The sequence below is a fragment of the Oncorhynchus masou genome, chromosome 9 (genome assembly GCF_036934945.1).
Source record: "Oncorhynchus masou masou isolate Uvic2021 chromosome 9, UVic_Omas_1.1, whole genome shotgun sequence".
Taxonomy (NCBI): domain Eukaryota; kingdom Metazoa; phylum Chordata; class Actinopteri; order Salmoniformes; family Salmonidae; genus Oncorhynchus; species Oncorhynchus masou.
This window is the reverse complement of record NC_088220.1, coordinates 13735790-13759789: the sequence shown is the minus strand read 5'-3', so window position 1 is coordinate 13759789 and position 24000 is coordinate 13735790. Positions and strand designations below refer to the sequence as shown.

Sequence of the window (24000 nt, the reverse complement as noted above, 5' to 3'; positions counted from 1 at the left end):
TGACCACTACAGAACTGCTGTCCTACTCAGCTGTACCTGACACTGACCACTGCAGAACTGCTGTCCTACTCAGCTCTACCTGACACTGACCACTGCAGAACTGCTGTCCTACTCAGCTCTACCTGACACTGACAGACCACTGCAGAACGGCTGTCCTTCTCAGCTCTACCTGACACTGACTGACCACTGCGGAACGGCTGTCCTTCTCTGCTCTACCTGACTCTGACTACTGCAGAACGGCTGTCCTTCTCAACTCTACCTGACTCTGACTACTGCAGAACTGCTGTCCTTCTCAACTCTACCTGACTCTGACTACTGCAGAACGGCTGTCCTTCTCAGCTCTACCTGACACTGACTGACCACTGCAGAACTGCTGTCCTACTCAGCTCTACCTGACACTGACTGACCACTGCACAACTGCTGTCCTACTCAGCTGTACCTGACACTGACCACTGCAGAACTGCTGTCCTTCTCAGCTCTACCTGACACTGACTGACCACTGCAGAACTGCTGTCCTTCTCAGCTCTACTTGACACTGACTGACCACTGCAGAACTGCTGTCCTACTCAGCTCTACCTGACACTGACTGACCACTGCAGAACTGCTGTCCTTCTCAGCTCTACTTGACACTGACTGACCACTGCAGAACTGCTGTCCGTCTCAGCTCTACCTGACACTGACTGACCACTGCAGAACTGCTGTCCTTCTCAGCTGTACCTGACACTGACATCACAATGGTTCACCATGGAATTGAGTGTTCTAATACAGATTCTACATTCTAACTAATTTAGTAGCGTTTTAATTGAGTGATCATTACATACTATGTTGACAGTATATGACAACTTACCAGTCTTTTCCATAAAACCTGTGCATTTATGTCACTACACTGAAAAGACAGCAATTCACTTGACTAATTCATATGTCTAAAAGTGTTCTGCACACTGTCAGGGAATTCCAATATTAGCTACATTACCTCATTACCTCACTACCTTTCACATACCTGCAAAGGTCCACCATCACAGACAAACACGTCTCAAAGGAAGTGAAAGTAAAAGACGTGTTTCTCGCTCACCTGCGTTACATCACTTCATTTCCTCAGTCTCGACTCGGTCACATCATCTGTAGCCCATTGCCCAAGTATTGCAGAAGAGTAACATAAAACTAGTAAAGGCTTACATGAAACCTTTTTCATTTCACTGCCGTTTACTGTGCAATTACATACCATGTTTACATTTATAACGTTATGGATAAGAAGGATAATAATTGCAATCAAAGTGAAGAGATTGATTTTGAAAGGGGATGGTTGAGGCTACAAGATCCAGACTATATTAAGAAAAACTAATAAAAACCTTTCAAAGAATACATGAAAGTCTTGGGATGTGTACGCAGCATATGGAAGTAAGAAAATAAAGCTAGGTCATGCCTGAACAGTCCTCTATAACCATGCCTTATTTAGGTTCGATTAGAAAGAGCTTGAGTTCCTCGTTCTGTCTGTCTGTACTTTTCTCAACGGGGGAATTCTATTGAATAAATGTCATCGTCATTGACACATATTAAAAAGCCAGTGTTGAGACTTCAGCGTTATTCAGAGGACGTGTTGTTCAGAAGATGTTTGATTGCTGTCTAAAGGTATGAACAATTTACGTTTAAATGAACTTGTTGGCCTATGAATTTATTATGCAGATCAATTATTAATTTTGTACATCATATTCTATTCATTATGAACACTTGCATGGGTAGAATCTTAGATTTTTATATTTAAATTGATTTGACTAAACATGATTCTCTCTCTCTCTCTCTCTCTCTCTCTCTCTCTCTCTCTCTCTCTCTCACTCTCTCTCTCCCTGCCTCATACTCTGTCTCCCACGTAGATGAGGTTTACTTTACTAAGCATCCTGCCTACTTTACTAGGCATTCTAATCCTACACTGGGCAAAAAGCCAAAGCCCCAAGTTCACTCAGAGCAGCTGGAATCTTCTACCCAATGGTAGGAAATGATCATCTCTGATCTGTACATGCATATTACTGTCATCTGTTAGATCAGTACAGTTTGTCACAATAATGTCAGCCTGTACACTTGTCAGTATGTTGTCATCTCATTATTAAGCGACGTATATGTGCTTCCACTCTGGTACAGTGCTTTCAGAAAGTATTCATACCCCTTGACTGATTCCACACACAATACCACATATTATACATAAGTATTCACACCTTGAGTCAATACTTGTTATAATCACCTTTGGAAAGGATTACAGATGTGAGTTTTTCTAGGTGAGTCTCTAAGAGTTTTGCACACCTGGATTGTACAATATTTGCATATTATTCTTTGAAGAATTCTTCAAGCTCTGTCAAGTTGGTTGTTGATGACTGTTAGACAGCCATTTTCAAGTCTTTCCATAGATTTTCAAGCCGATTTAATTCAAAACTGTAACTAGGCCACTCAGGAACATTCAATATAATCTTGGTAAGCAACTCCTGCTGAAAGGTCAATTTGTCACGCAGTGTCTTTTGAAAAGCAGAATGAATATAACTTAGCTCACTTCCGTTTCTGTATTTAGGCTTGCGATAACGAAGGGATAGAATACTTATTGACCCAAGACATTTCAGCTTTTCAATGTTAATGAAGTTGTAAAATGTTCTAAAAACAAAATTCAACTTTTATATTATATGGTATTGTGCGTAGGCCAGTTACACAAAATCTCAGTTTAATCCGTTTTAAATTCAGATTGTAACACAACAAAATGTGGAAAAAGTCAAGGGCTGTTAATACTTCTGAAGGCACTGTCTATAAAGATCACTTACTGTACTTACTGTTCTATTTTGGTTTTGCCAGTCCGGAGTGTAAAGCTATGTGTATGTCAGTTCATTATAAGGCTATATACAGTTGAGGTGCTTTATATGTTTGTGTTGATGAGCTACAGTCAGATCCCAAATTATTGGCACCCTTGAAAAAGATGAGCAAAACATAATGTATAAAATACATAATACAAATGCTGAACTATTGTATCTTGTACGCTCAAACAGATGGAATAATTCTATTATTTTATACCAATACAATTAGTCAGAGAAAGAGATTTTGTTCCACAAATATGATCTTAAAAAAAAAATTATGCTTGTTATACAAGATCTCTGAGCAATTGTATTAGTATAAAATAATATGATTCTCAAAATAATTTGAGCATACAATATAGTTCAGTATTTTTATGATATATTTTTAAACAGTATTTTTTGCTCATCTTTATCAAGCATAGTAATAATGTTTTACCTGACTCTATATGCTGGTATTTATTGAAGTGTGTGTTGTCACCAGTTGTTGTGGTGAACGTAGACGGCTCACTGGTTCAGCATCCTCTAACCTGCCTGGGTTCCTTCAACCGAGAGGAGGAGGGTTGGAGGAGAGACAATGACTGGGTGTGGCGGAGAGATGGAGAGGAGGATGAGGAGATCCTATGGATGATGGGTGAAGAGGAGAAGAAGAGGGGGAACAGCTTCCTTGTCAACCTGGAAGAGAGAACTGGAGGGGGATATTTACATGTCACAGCCTGGATAAAACCCTCCTGAAGAATACTACGGTGCTGGTCAAACACTTGGACGAAGAGAAACGCATTCTTGAAGGATCCACTAGCACAGGTATACAGGATGTCTGTCTGTCTGTCATCCGAAATCAAGTAAAATATTGTTTTTCCATTCATTATCCAATTCTAACATGACATCTTCTGTCTCTCTTCTGTTTGTTTGTTTCTATTCTAAGGCTTTATGAAATGTTCAACACGGAACTACCAAGGAGAGTTCCACTGCTCCTGGAAATTCACCCCTACACGTTTTGGGACTGTTATGTTTGTCAAAGTGGCACGGTACTATCACCACCAACCTTTTCTATGTATTACTACCACACTATTGGAAAGTAGAAATAGAACCATGCAGGGTTCTTCGATTTGAACCATTTCTGGTTCTGGATAGAACCCTTTGCAGAGGTTTATATCTAAAACCCTCTATGTAGAGAACCCCCTGTATAATATACTATGGTTCTACCTAGATCCCACTGAAGGGTTCTGCCAAGAACCGTCTGTAATGGGTTCTACCGAGAACCCTTTTATCTATGACGTGTTCTTCCTAGAACCCTTTATGAATGGTTCCACCAGCCTTTATAATTTTATTATTAAATGACATATATCATAAGGCCTGTCTTTGAGCGCCTAGTTATAGCCTAACAAAGTGGTGTTTGGAAACTCCTGGTTCACAGGCCACATCAGGACTGCAAATCACATTATGCTGGCTTGCAAAGTCTTATTGACTTTAAACTCTTATTGAGATCCAGCCAGAGCTAGAATATCCAACAAGTGGAATATGCTATCACTTGCGACCTGCATTCAGAATAACTGCAAGGGTAGAGAAGATTGAATTCTGAGCCTAGCTCAATCATCTATACTGGAACAACCATCTTAGCAACAGGTGCAATAAATCCAATAACTAACAGATTGGATACGTTTATAAAACTGTATGTTATTTATCTTTATGTAGCATAAAATTAATCAATCAATCAATGTATAGAACATGCAAAAACACAGATATATCAGTAAAACAAACAATTAAGTAAATCTCCCTGCAGCCTCCTGAGTGGCTCTGCATCGCAGAGCTAGAGGCGTCACTACAGACCCACGTTTGATCCCTGGCTGTAACACGGCCGGCCGTGATCGGGAGTCACATAAAGCGGTGCATAATCAGCCCAGCGTCGTCCGGGTTAGGGAGAGTTTGGCCGGGGGGGGCTTTGGCTCATCGCGCTGTAGCGACTCCTTGTGGTGGGCCGGGCGCCTGCAAGCCAACCTCAATCGTCAGTTGAACTGTGTTTCCTCCGACACATTGGTGCAGCTTCCGGGTTAAGCGGGTGGCTGTTAAGAAGCTTGGTTTGATGCTTCATGTTTCGGAGGAGGCATGACTTGACTGTCGCCTCCCGAGCCCGTTGGGGACTTGCGGCGATGAGTCAAGATCGAAATTGAGGAGAAAAGGGTGTCAAATACAAAAAAAGATTAATAATTCTCTCCCTGCAAGAGAGCATGCTGGGAAATATTATATATGGTTCTATGTAGAATCATTCTTGCCTTCTGAAGAATCATCAAAAAATCCTTTCTTACAAAAATGGTTCTTAGGATGTTAAATGGTCTAGGTAGAACCCTTTGTCTTACAAAGAACTCCTGTCTTCCAAAAAGGATTATTCTGATTGAAGTGGTTCTTGGTAGAACCCTCTCCCTCCTCACAGAACCCATTTGGAACCCTTTTTTCTAAGTGTAAACATTCTATGGGTCTGACTATTGTATAGTGCTGTAGTGCTGTATAGCCTATAACATGTGACTGATGTATAGTGCTGCAGTGCTGTATAGCCTATAACATGTGACTATTGTATAGTGCTATAGGGCTGTATAGCCTATAACATGTGACTGTTGTATAGTGCTATAGTGCTGTATAGCCTATAACATGTGACTATTGTATAGTGCTATAGCGCTGTATAGCCTATAACATGTGACTATTGTATAGTGCTATAGCGCTGTATAGCCTATAACATGTGACTATTGTATAGTGCTATAGCGCTGTATAGCCTATAACATGTGACTATTGTATAGTGCTATAGTGCTGTATAGCCTATAACATGTGACTATTGTAAAGTGCTATAGTGCTGTATAACCTATAACATGTGACTATTGTATAGTGCCATATATAACCAAAAACAGAAGACAGACAGAAGATGTCATGTTAGAATTGGATAATGAATGGAAAAACAATATTTTACTTGATTTTGGATGACAGACAGACATCCTGTATACCTGTTCTGGTGGATCCTTCTAGAATGTGTTTTCTTCGTCCAAGTGTTTATAACATGTGACTGTTGTATAGTGCTATAGTGCTGTATAGCCTATAACATGTGACTATTGTATAGTGTTATAGTGCTGTATAGCCTATAACATGTGACTATTGTATAGTGCTATAGTGCTGTATAGCCTATAACATGTGACTATTGTATAGTGTTATAGTGCTGTATAGCCTATAACATGTGACTATTGTATAGTGCTATAGTGCTGTATAGCCTATAACATGTGCATAATAACTTACAGTATTGACTTGACTTCAAGTGAAATATTACTGAATGGACTAATGCGATGTCAAATATTACTGAATGGACTACTGCAATGTCAAATATTACTGAATGAACTACTGCAATGTCAACTATTACTGAATGGACTACTGCAATGTCAAATATTACTGAATGGACTACTGCAATGTCAAATATTACTGAATGGACTACTGCAATGTCAATTGTTACTGAATGGACTACTGCAATGTCAAATATTACTGAATGGACTACTGCAATGTCAAATATTACTGAATGGACTACTGCAATGTCAACTATTACTGAATGGACTACTGCAATGTCAAATATTACTGAATGGACTACTGCAATGTCAACTATTACTGAATGAACTACTGCAATGTCAAATATTACTGAATGGACTACTGCAATGTCAAATATTCCTGAATGAACTACTGCAATGTCAAATATTACTGAATGGACTACTGCGATGTCAAATATTACTGAATGGACTACTGCAATGTCAAATATTACTGAATGGACTAGTGCGATGTCAAATATTACTGAATGGACTACTACGATGTCAAATATTACTGAATGGACTACTGCAATGTCAAATATTACTGAATGGACTACTGCGATGTCAAATATTACTGAATGGACTACTGCGATGTCAAATATTACTGAATGGACTACTGCGATGTCAAATATTACTGAATGGACTACTGCAATGTCAAATATTACTGAATGGACTACTGCGATGTCAAATATTACTGAATGGACTACTGCGATGTCAAATATTACTGAATGGACTACTGCAATGTCAAATATTACTGAATGGACTACTGCGATGTCAAATATTACTGAATGGACTACTACGATGTCAAATATTACTGAATGGACTACTGCAATGTCAAATATTACCGAATGGACTACTGCAAAGTCAAATAGGACTGAATGGACTACTGCAATGTTACTCTACTTTTATTCATCCATTTCTTGTCTTTTCTATAGTGGCCTGTCCGATGCGGAGAACATCAGCTGTTCTGTGGACACCAGTGGACAGCAGTGGACATGTTCCTCTTTGTCTGGCCAGAGTAACATCATGTGTTCTGTGAACAGTAGTGGACTGGGGGTGTCCTGTGTGGACAGACAGTATTGCCCCTATGCTGAGGAGACTGACCGGATCACCCTGACCATCTACATGAGGACTAACTACCTGCTGGAGGAATACTCCAAATGCTTCTACATATCAGAGATAGGTGAGGACACACACACACAGAGCGAGAGAGACACACACACACACACACACACAACACTTCTACTTATCAGACATAGGTGAGGACACACACACACAGAGACACACACACAACACTTCTACTTATCAAAGATGAGTGAGTGTTAAAAGGGGACCTTGTTGCAGTCATAAGGGCAGACATGCTGCAAGAGGCTGGCTGGCAGGATCAGGTGCACAAGCTGTGATTTTAGGCTACTTAAAGGTGACAATAATGGTCTAGGTGTGCACTTCACTATATTTACCAACTAATAAAACAATTATATTTACAAACTTCACAATGTAAGTGGTCTCTGAAAATAAAAAGCTTTGGAGCTGGTAAACCTGTCTATCCAGTAGCAAACATTTAGAATGCAGAAACAAAGCTCTCTAAAATGGCAGGAGTTTGTAGAGCACTAGTGCAGAGCAGCACTACTGAAGTCTTCGTCACCGCCTCTATATACACTGAATAAAAATATAAACGCAACATGTGAAGTGTAAAAATCCCTGAAACTTTCCAGATGCACAAAAACATATTTCTCTCAAAAATTCTGTTCACAAATTTTAATTACATCCCTACTGGTGTGCATTTGTCCTTCGCCAAAATAATCCATCCACCTGACAGGTGTGGCATGTCAGGAAGCTGATTAAACAGCATGGACATTATACAGGTGCACCTTGTGCTGGGGGACAATAAAAGGCCGCTCTAAAATATGCTGTTTTTTCACACAACACCACGCCACAGATGTCTCAGGTTTTGAGGAAGTGTGCAATTGGCATGCTGCCTGCCGGAATGTCCACAAGAGCTGTTGCCAGAAAATTGAATGTTCATTTGTCTAGCTGCCTCCACCGTCGTAGTAGAGAATTTGGCAGTACGTCAAACCTACCTCACAACTGCAGACCACGTGGATGGGCCTGGGTTGTGATTAGGGCCTAATACATTTATTTCAAATGACTGATTTCCTTATATGAATTGTTACTCAGCAAAATCTTGGAAATTGTTGCATGTTGCATTCATATTTTAGATCAGTATACAAATATATTGCACATATACATAGGCCTATCAGAATATTATATGCTGAGAGTTTGTTGGTTTAAGTGCTACTGAAAGTTAGTTTGATAGTGCAGTGTTAGTAGAAGTTATGGTAATATTATCTATCCCACCTCTCTCCCTCTCCTTCCTTCCCACCCTCCCTCCCTCCTCTCTCTCTCTCTCTCTCTCTCTCTCTCTCTCTCTCTCTCTCTCTCTCTCGCGTGCACATGCTCTCTCTCCCTCTCTCCAGTGAAGCCAGACAATGTATACATTAAGGAGGTGAACAGCAGTACTATAGAGTGGAGCTATCCTGTCTCCTGGAACAGACCCATCTCCTACTTCCCCCTCTCCTTCCAAGTCAAAGAGATCGAAGGCAGAAAGTGCAAGAATGGGTGCACGTGTGATTCTCCCTACACAGAGGTGAGGACTACTGTCTACATACTGTACATCCTACTAACCCTTGTCTCCGGAGCTTTTTGAGGGCCATTACACCAAGAGATCCAGACCATGTACTAATAGGCTCATACTCTTCAACTAATAGAGGTGGTCACTCTGGTCCCTGGTTCAATTCATTGGAGCACACCTTAGCAAAACATTTTGCAACGAAAAGGAGCATTTCTTATTGGACAAGTTCATGTAGTCCCTGCGTCAGGCAATTTTCCTCCATTTGGTGTTTAATGAATTAAACCTTTGCGTTCCCCCAGGTTCACACCACAGAGAGCAGCCAGTGGTCAGTCAAGGCCAAGGTGACGGTGTGTGTCAGGGCCCAGGATGCCCTCTGTGACTCCCCCTGGAGTGACTGGACAGAGTACAGGTCAGTACCACACTCTCTAGTCTACTGTATTCAGCAGAACCTCTCCTCGAGGACCCCCAGCTGTTCCATGTAGTTGAACTATTGAAGAGTTAACACACCTGATTCAATCTGTCAACCAATCATCAAGCCCTTGAATAGTACTGAATCAGGTGTGCTAGTTCAGGGCTACAACAAAATAGTGAAACAGCTCCCAGAGTAGAGGGTTAAAAACCCTGCTGTAGTCTACTGTTTCATTACGTTGACATTGAGCTACATCTACACTACCAGGGTTAGGTTCAATTTGCTTTCCCATTCGGTACATTCAGTAAGTGGATTGAAATTGGAAAATGTGCCTTTGTTTATCAATTCAAGAATGTAATTTCTGAGAAGACGTTGCAGAACAACACGTTTTACAATATGATGTGATTTTTCAGACTCAGTAACAAGGGAAACAAGAGGGGGAGGCAGGAAAGGCAGAAGAAGAAGAAGAAGAAGAAGAATGTGTCTCAATAGTATATCTTTACCATACTGATGGCCATCAAATATTAACCAATTAATTCACTCTAGTTTGTAGGCATTCACACTCTAAAACATCCACTATGACAAAGGTGACTTAATTGACACTCTAAAACATCCACTATGACAAAGGTGACTTAATTGACACTCTAAAACATCCACTATGACAAAGGTGACTTAATTGACACTCTAAAACATCCACTATGACAAAGGTGACTTCATTTACACTCTAAAACATCCATTATGACAAAGGTGACTTCATTTACACTCTAAAACATCCATTATGACAAAGTTGACTTCATTTACACTCTAAAACATCCATTATGACAACGGTGACTTCATTTACACTCTAAAACATCCATTATGACAAAGGTGACTTCATTTACACTGTAAAACATCCATTATGACAAAGGTGACTTTGTTGCCAAGATCATTTACTGACACAAACTTCACTTTTACAATGTTTATACTTGTTATGAAATGTATTTAGTAATATTTATGATTATTTATTTATTAATGTTGCTTTTTATCTCATAGAGTATGACATGACATGCACTAACATAAACTGAAATTATATTTTTGTGACTTTAATACTATAAATCTAAATAAACGTACAGACCTGCACTTACAGTAGATGTGTTAGAGTTCTTTCCACTACTCTGTGCTCACAATCTTTAATGACTTTCAGGATAAAAAAATAACAACGTGAAATCAAGCATCAATGAAAAGGAAGTAATGTAGGACTAATCTCATTGCTAAATGCAATATAAATACCTACGCTAATACACTTCCTTTGTCTCTGACAAACCACAACAGGATGTCCAGGAAACTGGTTGGAAGGCTTAGACCAATGGCGTGACACTTGAGGATTCTCGATCACGGTGACTGTTGCTTTTCTCTCTATTTATTCAACTTAGGGTTGTGAGGTTGCAGGGATGGAAGTTATTTTGCAAGACTGCATGAGGTGCACTGACTCATTAATCTATACATACTTCTTTGAAAACATTTAGACCAATTTATTGAACTTACAGGCAACAAATTATTAAATCATTATGGCAGGAGACTATAACATGGTGTTAAGTACCTCAATGGACCGTAAAGGTAATCACTCTACAAACTATCATCACCGTGCCCTTAAGGAAATCACTCTACAAACTATCATCACCGTGCCCTTAAGGAAATCACTCTACAAACTATCATCACCGTGCCCTTAAGGAAATCACTCTACAAACTATCATCACCGTGCCCTTAAGGAAATCACTCTACAAACTATCATAACCGTGCCCTTAAGGAAATCACAAATATTATGGACACATTAGAAATAGTGGATATTTGGAGACTAAAAAATCCAGACCTAGTGAGATATACATGGAGGAGACTTAATCAAGCTAGTCGTCTTGCCTACTTTCTTGTCTCTTTCTCTCTTGCATCAAAGATGTTGAAAGTTTGAATAGGAGACAGAATACGATCGGGTCATCATCTAATTGGCATCACTCTTATAGAGTTTCCACGTGGACGGGGATATTGGAAATGTAATCACAGTTTACTGGAGGACAATTTATTTTGAACTGAAACAAAATCATTTATAACTGAATTATTCCAGTATAATATAGATTCAGCAAATCCCCTTATTGTTTGGGAGACCTTAAAATGTACCTTCAGAGGTCATTCAGTTCAATATTCATCAATAATAAAACAATGTTTCTGGGGAAATCCATTAACTACTAGTGCAGGTAGATAGCAATAAAAGCGATACTACAGAGATACATAATAAGTTAAGAGGAAAAACTAAAAGAACTTGAGGAACTTATTCAAGAGTGATCTAATGTAATCTATTACAAAAATAAAGCAAACTGGATGGAATATGGAGAAAAATGCACAAAATTCTTCCTGAATCTCCAATACAGGAATACTAACAAAAACAATTTGCAGAAACTCAGAGTCATCTGTGATACTCTGAATGACATTTTAAAAGAGGAAGGTAATTATTTTAGGCAGATGTTCTCTTTTCTGTCTCATCCTCTCCCACTGAATGAAGATTACGGTAAGGAATTATTTCGAAATACTACAGTATAAAAAATACAAAATTAACAAATGCACAGAAAGATCAGTGCGAAGGTCAAATTACAAAGGAATAACTTTTGAAGCTATTAAATCCTTTCATTCTGGAAAAACCCCAGGGCCTGACGGCGTACAAGTAGAGGCATAACAAGCGTTATTTGATATCCTAAAAGCTCCATTTTTAACGGCGTTCTTCTGTTGAAGGAGGAGCAGACCAAAATGCAGCATGGTGGTTACTCATGTTTATTGATGAAAATAGACTAGACATGAAATAACTGAAATGTACAAAAACAACAGACGGAAACGTGAAAAAACTATACAGCCTGTCTGGTGAATATAAACACAGAGACAGGAACAATCACCCACCAAACACTCAAAGAATATGGCTGCCTAAATATGGTTCCCAATCAGAGACAACGATAATCACCTGACTCTGATTGAGAACCGCCTCAGGCAGCCATAGACTACGCTAGACACCCCACAAAACCCCAAGACAAAAACACACCACAATAACCCATGTCACACCCTGGCCTGACCAAATAAATGAAGATAAACATAATATATTTCGACCAGGGCGTGACATCATTGTTAGATTGTTTTAACTACTCCTATAGAAATGATAGTCTGTCAGGTACTCAGCAGGAATGTCTGATTCCTCTGTTATTAAAACAAGACCGAGATGGCAAATATAAAGACCCAGTCTATCTAAAATACTGGAGGCCCCTTCCACTTCAATGTTGTGATGCAATAATACTAGCGAAATCCATAACACTCAGAATTATAAGGGTTTTACCAGGTATTGTTCATCCTAATCAGACAGTTTTTTTTACATGGATGATACATTAGAGATAATATACGACAACTACTAGAAATAATAGAACATCATGAAACATCTAAGAAGCCAGGCCTGGTGTTTATAGCGAATTTTGAAATGGCATTTGATAAAGTAAGTCTGGATTTTATTTATAAATGCCTAGATTTTTAAATTTCAGTAATTCTCTTAAGGGTAAAAATAATGTATAGTAACCCCAGATGTAAAATAGTAAATAATGGCAATTTCTCAGAGTTTTGAATTGTAAAGAGGAGTTAATCAAGGGTGTCCACTGTCACCATATCTATGCTACGGCCATCGAAATACTAACTATTAAAATCAGATCCAATAATTACATTAGAGGAATAGAAATCCAAGGATTAAAAACAATGTTGTCCATGTGTGCCGATGACTCAAGTTTTATATTAAGTCCGCAAGCTAGATCCCTGCAATGTCTCATTAAACATCTAGATAACTTTTCTGAACTCTCTGGACTAAAACCTAATTATGATAAGTGTACAATATTACGTATTGGATACCTAAAAATACAACTTTTACATTACCCTGCAGCTTACCTATAAAATGGGCTGATGGTTAAGTAGACATACTGAGGTATTCACATCACAAAATATATAAATAATCTCTCCACAATGAATTTCAATAGAAATCTTGTAAAAATAGACCAAATCCTGCAACCATGGAGAGGTAAATACCTGTCTATTTAAAGTTTACATATCTGAGTTTACTCACTTACTTATGGCGCTGCCTATTCCTGATGATTTTTTTTTCAAATCATATGAGCAAAAAATATTTAGCTTTATCTGGGACACAAAACCAGACAAAATGAAACATGCCTATCTATATAGTGAATATGAATTGGGAGGTGGGTTGAGATGATTAAATATAAAAGCACTAAACTTCTCTCTAAAAGCTTCACTTATTCAAAAGTTTTACTTGAACCTAAATAGTTATCAAGTACATTACTAAGAAAATCTCATCCATTGTTTAAAAATTGCTTTTTACATTTGTGCAGATTGCCACGTCTCATTTTCGATTAATTGAAAACGATACATTGAAAAAATATCTCTTTTTCAAACAAGCTGTAATGCTCCGGGTGTCGTGGGTGTGGAGTCAAAAGCAGGAGACAGAGAGTTCAATGCTGTGCATCTTTAATAGCACCAACGCACCACAGAGTGCTCACAATAGGTACGTTCCCAAACACAGGGAATCAAAATGTACAACGAAAAATACACGACCAAGTACTAACACGTACCTCTACAACAGAGCCAAAGGTTACATTGAAATAATCCCGCACAACAACCAGGCGGGCCGGCTGTCTAATAAAGACAAACTAATTAAACATAAACAGGTGTTAACACTAAACATACAAGGAGGGGGAGGAAAGACAATCAGTGGCAGCTAATAGGCCGGTGACGACGACCACCGAGCGCCACCCGCCCGGGAAAGGGAACCACCCTCGGTCGGAATCGTGACACAAGCATTGCAGAGCTGGCTACAATTTCAATTTCCTCTCCTGAAAAGATAGAACACATATTATGGCTGAACTCAAATGTGCTGGTTGATAAAATACCTGTTTTTATGGGAAAGATGTTTGAAAAGGGTATTTTGTTCTTAAATTATATTGTAAATTGGAATGGTAGAGTTATGTCCTTTATGGAGTTATCAGAATTGTACAGGAAGGTCTGCTCAATCCAAGAGTACAACCAATTGATTAGAGCATTACCAAGGATTAAAAACTGGAGGAGGCAGGTGTCGTGGGAGGAGGCAGGGAAATGGTCTGTCTGCCCAATATAAAGGATCAAAACTGGAGAAGGCAGGGAACTGGTCTGTCTGCCCAATATAAAGGATCAAAACTGGAGGAGGCAGGGAACTGGTCTGTCTGCCCAATATAAAGGATCAAAACTGGAGGAGGCAGTGAACTGGTCTGTCTGCCCAATATAAAGGATCAAAACTGGAGGAGGCAGGAACTGGTCTGTCTGCCCAATATAAAGGATCAAAACTGAGGAGGTAAGGAACTGGTCTGTCTGCCCAATATAAAGGATCAAAACTGGAGGAGGCAGGTGGCAGTGGGAGGAGGTAGGGAACTGGTCTGTCTGCCCAATATAAAGGATTAGAACTGGAGGAGGCAGGGAACTGGTCTGTTTGCCCAATATAAAGCATCAAAACTGGAGGAGGCAGGTGGCAGTGGGAGGAGGCAGAGAACTGGTCTGTCTGCCCAATATAAAGGATCAAAACTGGAGGAGGCAGGTGGCAGTGGGAGGAGGCAGGGAGCTGGTCTGTCTGCCCAATATAAAGGATCAAAACTGGAGGAGGCAGGTGGCAGTGGGAGGAGGCAGGGAACTGGTCTGTCTGCCCAATATAAAGGATCAAAACTGGGGGGGCAGGTGGCAGTGGGAGGAGGTAGGGAACTGGTCTGTCTGCCTAATATAAAGTATCAACACTGGGGGGGGGTAGGTGGCAGTGGGAGGAGGCAGGGAACTGGTCTGTCTGCCCAATATAAAGGATTAAAACTGGGGGGGCAGGTGGCAGTGGGAGGAGGCAGGGAACTGGTCTGTCTGCCCAATATAAAGGATTATAACTGGTTTAGGCAGGGAACTGGTCTGTCTGCCCAATATAATGGATAAAAACTGGAGGAGGCAGGGAATTGGTCTGTCTGCCCAATATAAAGGATCAAAACTGGAGGAGGCAGGTGGCAGTGGGAGGAGGCAGGGAACTGGTCTGTCTGCCCAATATAAATGATCAAAACTGGAGGAGGCAGGGAAATGGTCTGTCTGCCTAATATAAAGGATCAAAACTGGAGGAGGCAGGTGGCAGTGGGAGGAGGCAGGGAAATGGTCTGTCTGCCCAATATAAAGGATCAAAACTGGAGGAGGCAGGGAACTGGTCTGTCTGCCTAATATAAAGGATCAACACTGGGGTGGCAGGTGGCATTGGGAGGAGGCAGGGAACTGGTCTGTCTGCCCAATATAAAGGATCAAAACTGGGGGGGCAGGTGGCAGTGGGAGGAGGCAGAGAACTGGTCTGTCTGCTCAATATAAAGGATCAAAACTGGAGGAGGCAGGGAACTGGTCTGTCTGCCCAATATAAAGGATCAAAACTGGAGGAGGCAGGTGGCAGTGGGAGGAGGCAGGGAACTGGTCTGTCTGCCCAATATAAAGGATTAAAACTGGGGGGGGCAGGTGGCAGTGGGAGGAGGCAGGGAACTGGTCTGTCTGCCCAATATAAAGGATTAAAACTGGAGGATGCAGGGAACTGGTCTGTCTGCCCAATATAAAGGATTAAAACTGGGAGGGCAGGTGGCAGTGGAGGAGGCAGGGAACTGGTCTGTCTGCCCAATATAAAGGATTAAAACTGGGGAGGCAGGTGGCAGTGGGAGGAGGTAGGGAACTGGTCTGTCTGCCTAATATAAAGTATCAACACTGGGGGGCAGGTGGCAGTGGGAGGAGACAGGAACTGGTCTGTCTGCCCAATATAAAGGATCAAAACTGGGGGGGGCAGGTGGCAGTGGGAGGAGGCAGGGAACTGGTCTGTCTGCCCAATATAAAGGATTAAAACTGGGGGGGCAGGTGGCAGTGGGAGGAGGCAGGGAACTGGTCTGTCTGCCCAATATAAAGGATTAAAACTGGGGGGGGCAGGTGGCAGTGGGAGGAGGCAGGGAACTGGTCTGTCTGCCCAATATAAAGGATTAAAACTGGAGGATGCAGGGAACTGGTCTGTCTGCCCAATATAAAGGATTAAAACTGGGAGGGCAGGTGGCAGTGGGAGGAGGCAGGGAACTGGTCTGTCTGCCCAATATAATGGATAAAAACTGGAGGAGGCAGGGAACTGGTCTGTTTGCCCAATATAAAGGATCAAAACTGGAGGAGGCAGGTGGCAGTGGGAGGAGGCAGGGAACTGGTCTGTCTGCCCAATATAAAGGATCAAAACTGGAGGAGGCAGGGAAATGGTCTGTCTGCCTAATATAAAGGATCAAAACTGGAGGAGGCAGGTGGCAGTGGGAGGAGGCAGGGAAATGGTCTGTCTGCCCAATATAAAGGATCAAAACTGGAGGAGGCAGGGAACTGGTCTGTCTGCCTAATATAAAGGATCAACAGGTGGATAAAGGGGAGGAGGCAGGGAACTGGTCTGTCTGCCCAATATAAAGGATCAAAACTGGGGGGTCAGGTGGCAGTGGGAGGAGGCAGGGAAAGTGGTCTGTCTGCCCAATATAAAGGATCAAAAAACAGTGGGAGGAGGTAGGAACTGGTCTGTCTGCCCAACATAAAGGATCAAAACTGGGGGGGCAGGTGGCAGTGGGAGGAGGCAGGGAACTGGTCTGTCTGCCCAATATAAAGGATTAAAACTGGGGGGGCAGGTGGCAGTGGGAGGAGGCAGGGAACTGGTCTGTCTGCCCAATATAAAGGATTAAAACTGGGGGGGCAGGTGGCAGTGGGAGGAGGCAGGGAACTGGTCTGTCTGCCCAATATAAAGGATTAAAACTGGGGAGGCAGGTGGCAGTGGGAGGAGGTAGGGAACTGGTCTGTCTGCCCAATATAAAGGATTAAAACTGGGGGCAGGTGGCAGTGGGAGGAGGCAGGGAACTGGTCTGTCTGCCCAATATAAAGGATTAAAACTGGAGGAGGCAGGGAACTGGTCTGTCTGCCCAATATAAAGGATTAAAACTGGGGAGGCAGGTGGCAGTGGGAGGAGGCAGGGAACTGGTCTGTCTGCCCAATATAAAGGATTAAAACTGGGGAGGCAGGTGGCAGTGGGAGGAGGCAGGGAACTGGTCTGTCTGCCCAATATAAAGGATTAAAACTGGGGGAGGCAGGTGGCAGTGGGAGGAGGCAGGGAACTGGTCTGTCTGCCCAATATAAAGGATTAAAACTGGAGGGACAGGTGGCAGTGGGAGGAGGCAGGGAACTGGTCTGTCTCCCAATATAACAGATCAAAACTGGAGGAGACAGGTGGCAGTGGGAGGAGGCAGGGAACTGGTCTGTCTGCCCAATATAAAGGATTAAAACTGGGGAGGCAGGTGGCAGTGGGAGGAGGCAGGGAACTGGTCTGTCTGCCCAATATAAAGGATTAAAACTGGGAGGCAGGTGGCAGTGGGAGGAGGCAGGGAACTGGTCTGTCTGCCCAATATAAAGGATTAAAACTGGAGGGACAGGTGGCAGTGGGAGGAGGTAGGGAACTGGTCTGTCTGCCCAATATAAAGGACCAAAACTGAGGAGGCAGGAATTGGTCTGTCTGCCCAATATAACAGATAAAAACTGGAGGAGGCAGGTGTCGTGGGAGGAGGCAGGGAACTGGTCTGTCTGCCCAATATAAAGGATCAAACTGAGGAGGCAGGGAATTGGTCTGTCTGCCCAATATAAAGGATCAAAATGGAGGAGACAGGTGGCAGTGGGAGGAGGCAGGGAACTGGTCTGTCTGCCCAATATAAAGGATCAAAACTGGAGGAGGCAGGGAATTGGTCTGTCTGCCCAATATAAAGGATCAAAAATGGAGGAGACAGGTGGGTGGGAGGAGGCAGGGAACTGGTCTGTCTGCCCAATATAAAGGATCAAAACTGGAGGAGACAGGTGTCGTGGGGAGGAGGCAGGGAACTGGTCTGTCTGCCCAATATAAAGGATTAAAACTGGGGGGCAGGTGGCAGTGGGAGGAGGCAGGGAACTGGTCTGTCTGCCCAATATAAAGGACCAAAACTGACGGAGGAATAAAAATAGCATAAATAGGAAAGTATACCAGTTTCATTTGAGGACCAGAATGTTGACAACTGTGCCATACAGATTGCAAAATAGTTGGGAACAGATTTTTTATGTACCGATTCCATGGTACAGGGTGTATGAGTTGATATATAAAACAACGCACGATTCAAGATCTTGTGCTTTTCAGCTAAAATTATTATATAGAATTCTTGCCACCAACAAAATGACCAGTAGAGATAGATGGGATGGGCTGAGGGTGACCAGCAGAGATAGATGGGATGGGCTGAGGGTGACCAGCAGAGATAGATGGGATGTGCTGAGGGTGACCAGTAGAGAGATAGAGGGTGAGATAGATGGGATGGGCTGAGGGTGACCAGCAGAGATAGATGGGATGGGCTGAGGGTGACCAGCAGAGATAGATGGGATGGGCTGACCAGTAGAGGGTGACCAGGGTGCAGAGATAGATGGGATGGGCTGAGGGTGACCAGTAGAGATAGATGGGATGGGCTGAGGGTGACCAGCAGAGATAGATGGGATGGGCTGAGTGAAGCTAAGGGTTGGGATGTGGAAGTGGAGACAAGTGAGAGTGGAGTTGCTGTTCGGGAGATAGAATGATTATCAAATATAAAAGTAAAACATAATGTGAAAATAAAACATAATAAAAAGTATGTTTGAATGACACTTAAGGACAGTGTTTTTACAACTAATGCCGGTTTGCCTGAGGCTGAAGCCATGCAGGTGTTTGTACACATGCATATACACACACTCTCAATCAAATAAACACAAACAAGAACACACAAATACATGTAATAGTGCCAGACATGCACACAAACGTATACAGTTACCACATCCATTTGTACAAACAATAGTACGCAAGTATAAACACCATTGGACCATGCAGCCGTCATACCGCTCAGGAAGGAGACGCGTTCTGTCTCCTAGAGATTAACGTATTTTGGTTCGAAAAGTGCAAATCAATCCCAGAACAACAGCAGAGGACCCTGTGAAGATGCTGGAGGAAACAGCTACAAAAGTATCTATATCCACAGTAAAACGAGTCCTATATCGACATAACCTGAAAGGCCACTCAGCAAGGACGAAGCCACTGCTCTAAAACTGCCATAAAAAAGCCAGACTACGGTTTGGAACTGCACATGGGGACAAAGATCATACTTTTGGGAGGAATGTCCACTGGTCTGATGAAACAATACTAGATATTTTTGCCAACAATGACCATTGTTATCTTTGGAGGAAAAAGGGGGAGGCTTGCAAGCCGAAGAACACCATCCCAACCGTGAATCACGGGAGTGGCAGCAATTTGTGGGGGGGCTTTGCTGCAGGAGGGACTGGTGCACTTCACAAAATAGATGGCATCATGAGGGGAGAAAACTATGTGGATATATTGAAGCAACATCTCATTACATCAGTCAGGAAGTTAGAGCTTGGTCGCAGATGGGTCTTCCAAATGGACAATGACCCCAAGCATACTTCCAAAGTTGTGGCAAAACGGCTTAAGGACAACTAAGTCAAGGTATTGGAGAGGCCATCACAAAGCCCTGACCTCAATCCCATAGAAAATTATATTTGTCGTAGCCACCCTTTGCCTTGATGACAGCTTTGCACACTCTTGACATTCTCTCAACCAGCTTCATGAGGTAGTCACCTAGAATGCATTTCAAGTAACAGGTGTGCCTTGTTAAAAGTTCATTTGTGGAATTTCTTTCCTTCTAAATACATTGGAGCCAATGAAACTGACGCTTATGAGGACCACCACAGGAAAGGAAGACCCAGAGTTAACGCTGCTGTAGAGGATAAATTCATTAGAGTAAACTGCACCTCAGATTGCAGCACAAATAAATAAAATAAATAAATAAATAACAGACACATCTCAACATCAACTGTTCAGAGAAGACTGCGTGAATCAGACCTTCATGGTTGAATTGCTGCAAAGAAGCCATTGCTAACGGACACCAATAATAAGAAGAGACTTGTTGGGCCAATTAGCACAGCAATGGACAATAGACCAAATTTGAGATTTTTGTTTACAATTGCTGTGTCTTTGTGAGACGCAGAGTAGGTGAATGGATTATTTCTGCATGTGTGGTTCCCACCCTGAAGCATGGAGGAGGAGGTGTGATGGTGTGGGGGTGCTTTGCTGGTGACACTCTCTGTGATTTATTTAGAATTTAAAGCACACTTAACCAGCATGGCTACCACAGCATTCTGCAGAGATATGCCATCCCATATGGTTTTGCGCTTAGTGGGAATATAATTTGTTTTTCAACAGGAAAATGACCCAACACACGTCCAGGCTGTTTAAGGGCTATTTGACCAAGAAGGAGAGTGATGGAGTGCTGCATCAGATGAGCTGGCCTCCACAATCACCCTGCCTCAATCCAATTGAGATGGTTTGGGATGAGTTGGATTGCAGAGTGAAGGAAAAGCAGCCAACAAGTGCTCAGCATATGTGGGAACTCCTTCAAGACTGTTTGAAAAGCATTCCAGGTGAAGCTGGTTGAGAGAATGCAAAGAGTGTGCAAAGCTGTCATGAAGGGAAAGAGTAGCTACTTTGAAGAATCTCAAATATAACATTTATTTTGATTTGTTTAACACTTTTTTTGGTTACTACATGATTCCATATGTTATTTCATAGTTTTAACGTCTTCACTATTACTCTACAATGTCGAAAATAGTAAAAAATAATGTCTAAACTTTTGACTGGTACCGTTCATATATTATATAATTCATGGATTCTTTTTTTAATGCGTATAAAAGTGTGGTAAATGTGAACCTGTTCCTGTTTAAAAAATATATTGTTCAAAACGAGCTATTCAGTTACTCACTACTCTGCCCCCAGTGACTGCCAGGAGCAGCACTCCGCCTCCGAAGCCACATAGACTGAGTGAACATAGCTAGCAAAACAATCAAAGCAATTTGCTATGAGGGGAACTGCCAAAATGAAATTGAAGGATTTCATAGCATAAATTAAAACAGATTATAGACTAAATATAGATTAAATTACAACAGCATAAAGTAAATGGACCATCCTGGGTGCGCTCAAATGTGCGTTCAGTCAGAACTTCTGGGTCTGCTCTACTCTCCCTCCCAATGAGTCTCTCACACCAGACGGCTTACTTCCGCACATGAGACTTGATTTGCTCTATAAAGATGGCGCTAAAGCAAAAATGCTAATTGTATATAAATTGTAAATAAACAATCATACCAGTGTGAGCCTGGGACCTGATAAACCTGACATCTACATCCAACAAGAGTCGATGGACACTAGATAGATTATTTTCATGGCAGACCTGCTAGGACAACAAAGCTTGACTGTGGCTCATTGTTTCCCTCCATGTTGTTCATCAGGTTCTACTGTAGCTAGGTGACAGGGTGACATTTTGTATGCACTAAAATAGCATAAACCCGGGTGCATCACAAAGCATGATCAAATTAATTAGCCAGGCACAGTCATTTTTTTAAACATTGAGAAATAGTTTGGTCAATTGAACCGTCATCTACTTTTTGATAGACAGCTGGCGCAGCTATAGCTAGCTAATAGCTTACTAGCTACTGTAGTTAGCTCCCATACCAATTTCACGTATTTCTAAACTATACTGAACAAAAATATAAATCATAAACCGCCCAGTGTTGTTTTAGAAAACACATCCAGGACTGGCCTCACAACCGCAGACCAGTGTAACCAAGCTGTCCAGGAACTCTGTCTTCTTCACCCACGGGAACATCTGAAACCAGCCATCTGGACAGCTAATGAAACTGAGAAGCATTTCTGTCTGTAATAAAGCCTTTTGTCAGGAAAAACCTATTCTGATTGGCTGGGGATGGCCCCCAAATCAGTGAGCCTATGCCCTCCCAGGCCCACCCATGGCTGCACACCTACCTAGTCATGTGAAATCCATAGATTCGAGTCTAATGAATGTATTTAAATTCACTGATTTCCTTATTTGAACTGTAACTATTTGAAATGTTTGCATGTGGGGTTTATATTTTTGTTCAGTATAATATCTGACTAACTTGGAAATAGGAAGTTATTTCAGAATTAAAGTTAACTCAAATCAAATCTGATTTGTCATATGAGCCGAATACAACAGGTGAAATGCTTACTTACAAGCCCTAAACCAACAACGCAGTTGATGAAATAGAGTTAAGAAAATATTTACTAAATATATATTTTTAAAAGTAACACAATAAAATAAAAAGTAACACAGCTACCCCGAGTTAGTTCATGTGTTTTCACTTATTGCATCTGCATGCTTGTTGCGTTCCCCTGGTGCTCTCGTTTGTTCATAAGCTGGCTGCTCGTTCTAAATGCTATAATCTAATCTGTTCTAAACAGTGGCAGCATGTGCAACAGTGGTCATTTGTTTTTTTTGGGTTGCTCGAAACGGATAAATGTAGGCAGCAGGACAGACAGCAGCATGACAGACAGCAGCATGACAGACAGCAGCATGACAGACAGCAGCATGACAGGCAGCAGCAGGACAGACAGCAGCAGGACAGGCAGCAGGACGGGCAGCAGCAGGACGGGCAGCAGCAGGACAGGCAGCAGCATGACAGGCAGCAGCAGGACAGGCAGCAGCATGACAGACAGCAGCATGACAGACAGCAGCATGACAGACAGCAGCAGGACAGACAGCAGCATGACAGGCAGCAGCAGGACAGGCAGCAGCAGGACAGACAGCAGCAGGACAGGCAGCAGCAGGACAGGCAGCAGCATGACAGGCAGCAGCAGGACAGACAGCAGCATGACAGGCAGCAGCATGACAGACAGCAGCAGGACAGACAGCAGCATGACAGGCAGCAGCATGACAGACAGCAGCAGGACAGACAGCAGCATGACAGGCAGCAGCAGGACAGGCAGCAGCATGACAGGCAGCAGCAGGACAGGCAGCAGCAGGACAGACAGCAGCATGACAGACAGCAGCAGGACAGGCAGCAGCAGGACAGGCAGCAGCAGGACAGGCAGCAGCAGGACAGGCAGCAGCAGGACAGGCAGCAGCATGACAGGCAGCAGCATGACAGACAGCAGCAGGACAGACAGCAGCATGACAGGCAGCAGCAGGACAGACAGCAGCATGACAGACAGCAGCATGACAGGCAGCAGCATGACAGACAGCAGCATGACAGACAGCAGCAGGACAGACAGCAGCAGGACAGGCAGCAGCAGGACAGGCAGCAGCATGACAGACAGCAGCATGACAGGCAGCAGCAGGACAGACAGCAGCATGACAGACAGCAGCATGACAGACAGCGGCATGACAGGCAGCGGCAGGACAGACAGCAGCATGACAGACAGCAGCATGACAGACAGCAGCAGGACAGACAGCAGCATGACAGACAGCAGCATGACAGGCAGCAGCATGACAGGCAGCAGCATGACAGACAGCAGCATGACAGGCAGCAGCATGACAGGCAGCAGCATGACAGACAGCAGCAGGACAGGCAGCAGCAGGACAGGCAGCAGCAGGACAGGCAGCAGCATGACAGGCAGCAGCAGGACAGACAGCAGCATGACAGGCAGCAGCAGGACAGGCAGCAGCATGACAGACAGCAGCATGACAGACAGCAGCAGGACACGCAGCAGCATGACAGGCAGCAGCAGGACGGGCAGCAGCAGGACAGACAGCAGCATGACAGACAGCAGCAGGACAGGCAGCAGCAGGACAGACAGCAGCATGACAGGCAGCAGCAGGACAGACAGCA

General features: G+C 42.7%; 1 protein-coding gene and 1 pseudogene across 1 annotated transcript; one reads left to right on the top strand and one right to left on the bottom strand.

Annotated features, from left to right (window-relative positions):
- LOC135544948 (uncharacterized) overlaps positions 1–10134 on the top strand; it is a 56993-nt pseudogene extending 46859 nt beyond the window's left edge.
- Positions 10135–19414: 9280 nt separating this feature from the next.
- LOC135544947 (ATP synthase subunit a-like) lies at positions 19415–23779 on the bottom strand. Its single transcript, XM_064972637.1, has 2 exons — positions 23217–23779; positions 19415–19427 (listed from the first exon to the last, which is right to left on the bottom strand). The coding sequence occupies exons 1-2, from the start codon at positions 23777–23779 to the stop codon at positions 19415–19417; spliced, it is 576 nt and encodes a 191-aa protein (XP_064828709.1).
- Between the last annotated feature and the right edge of the window lie 221 nt (positions 23780–24000).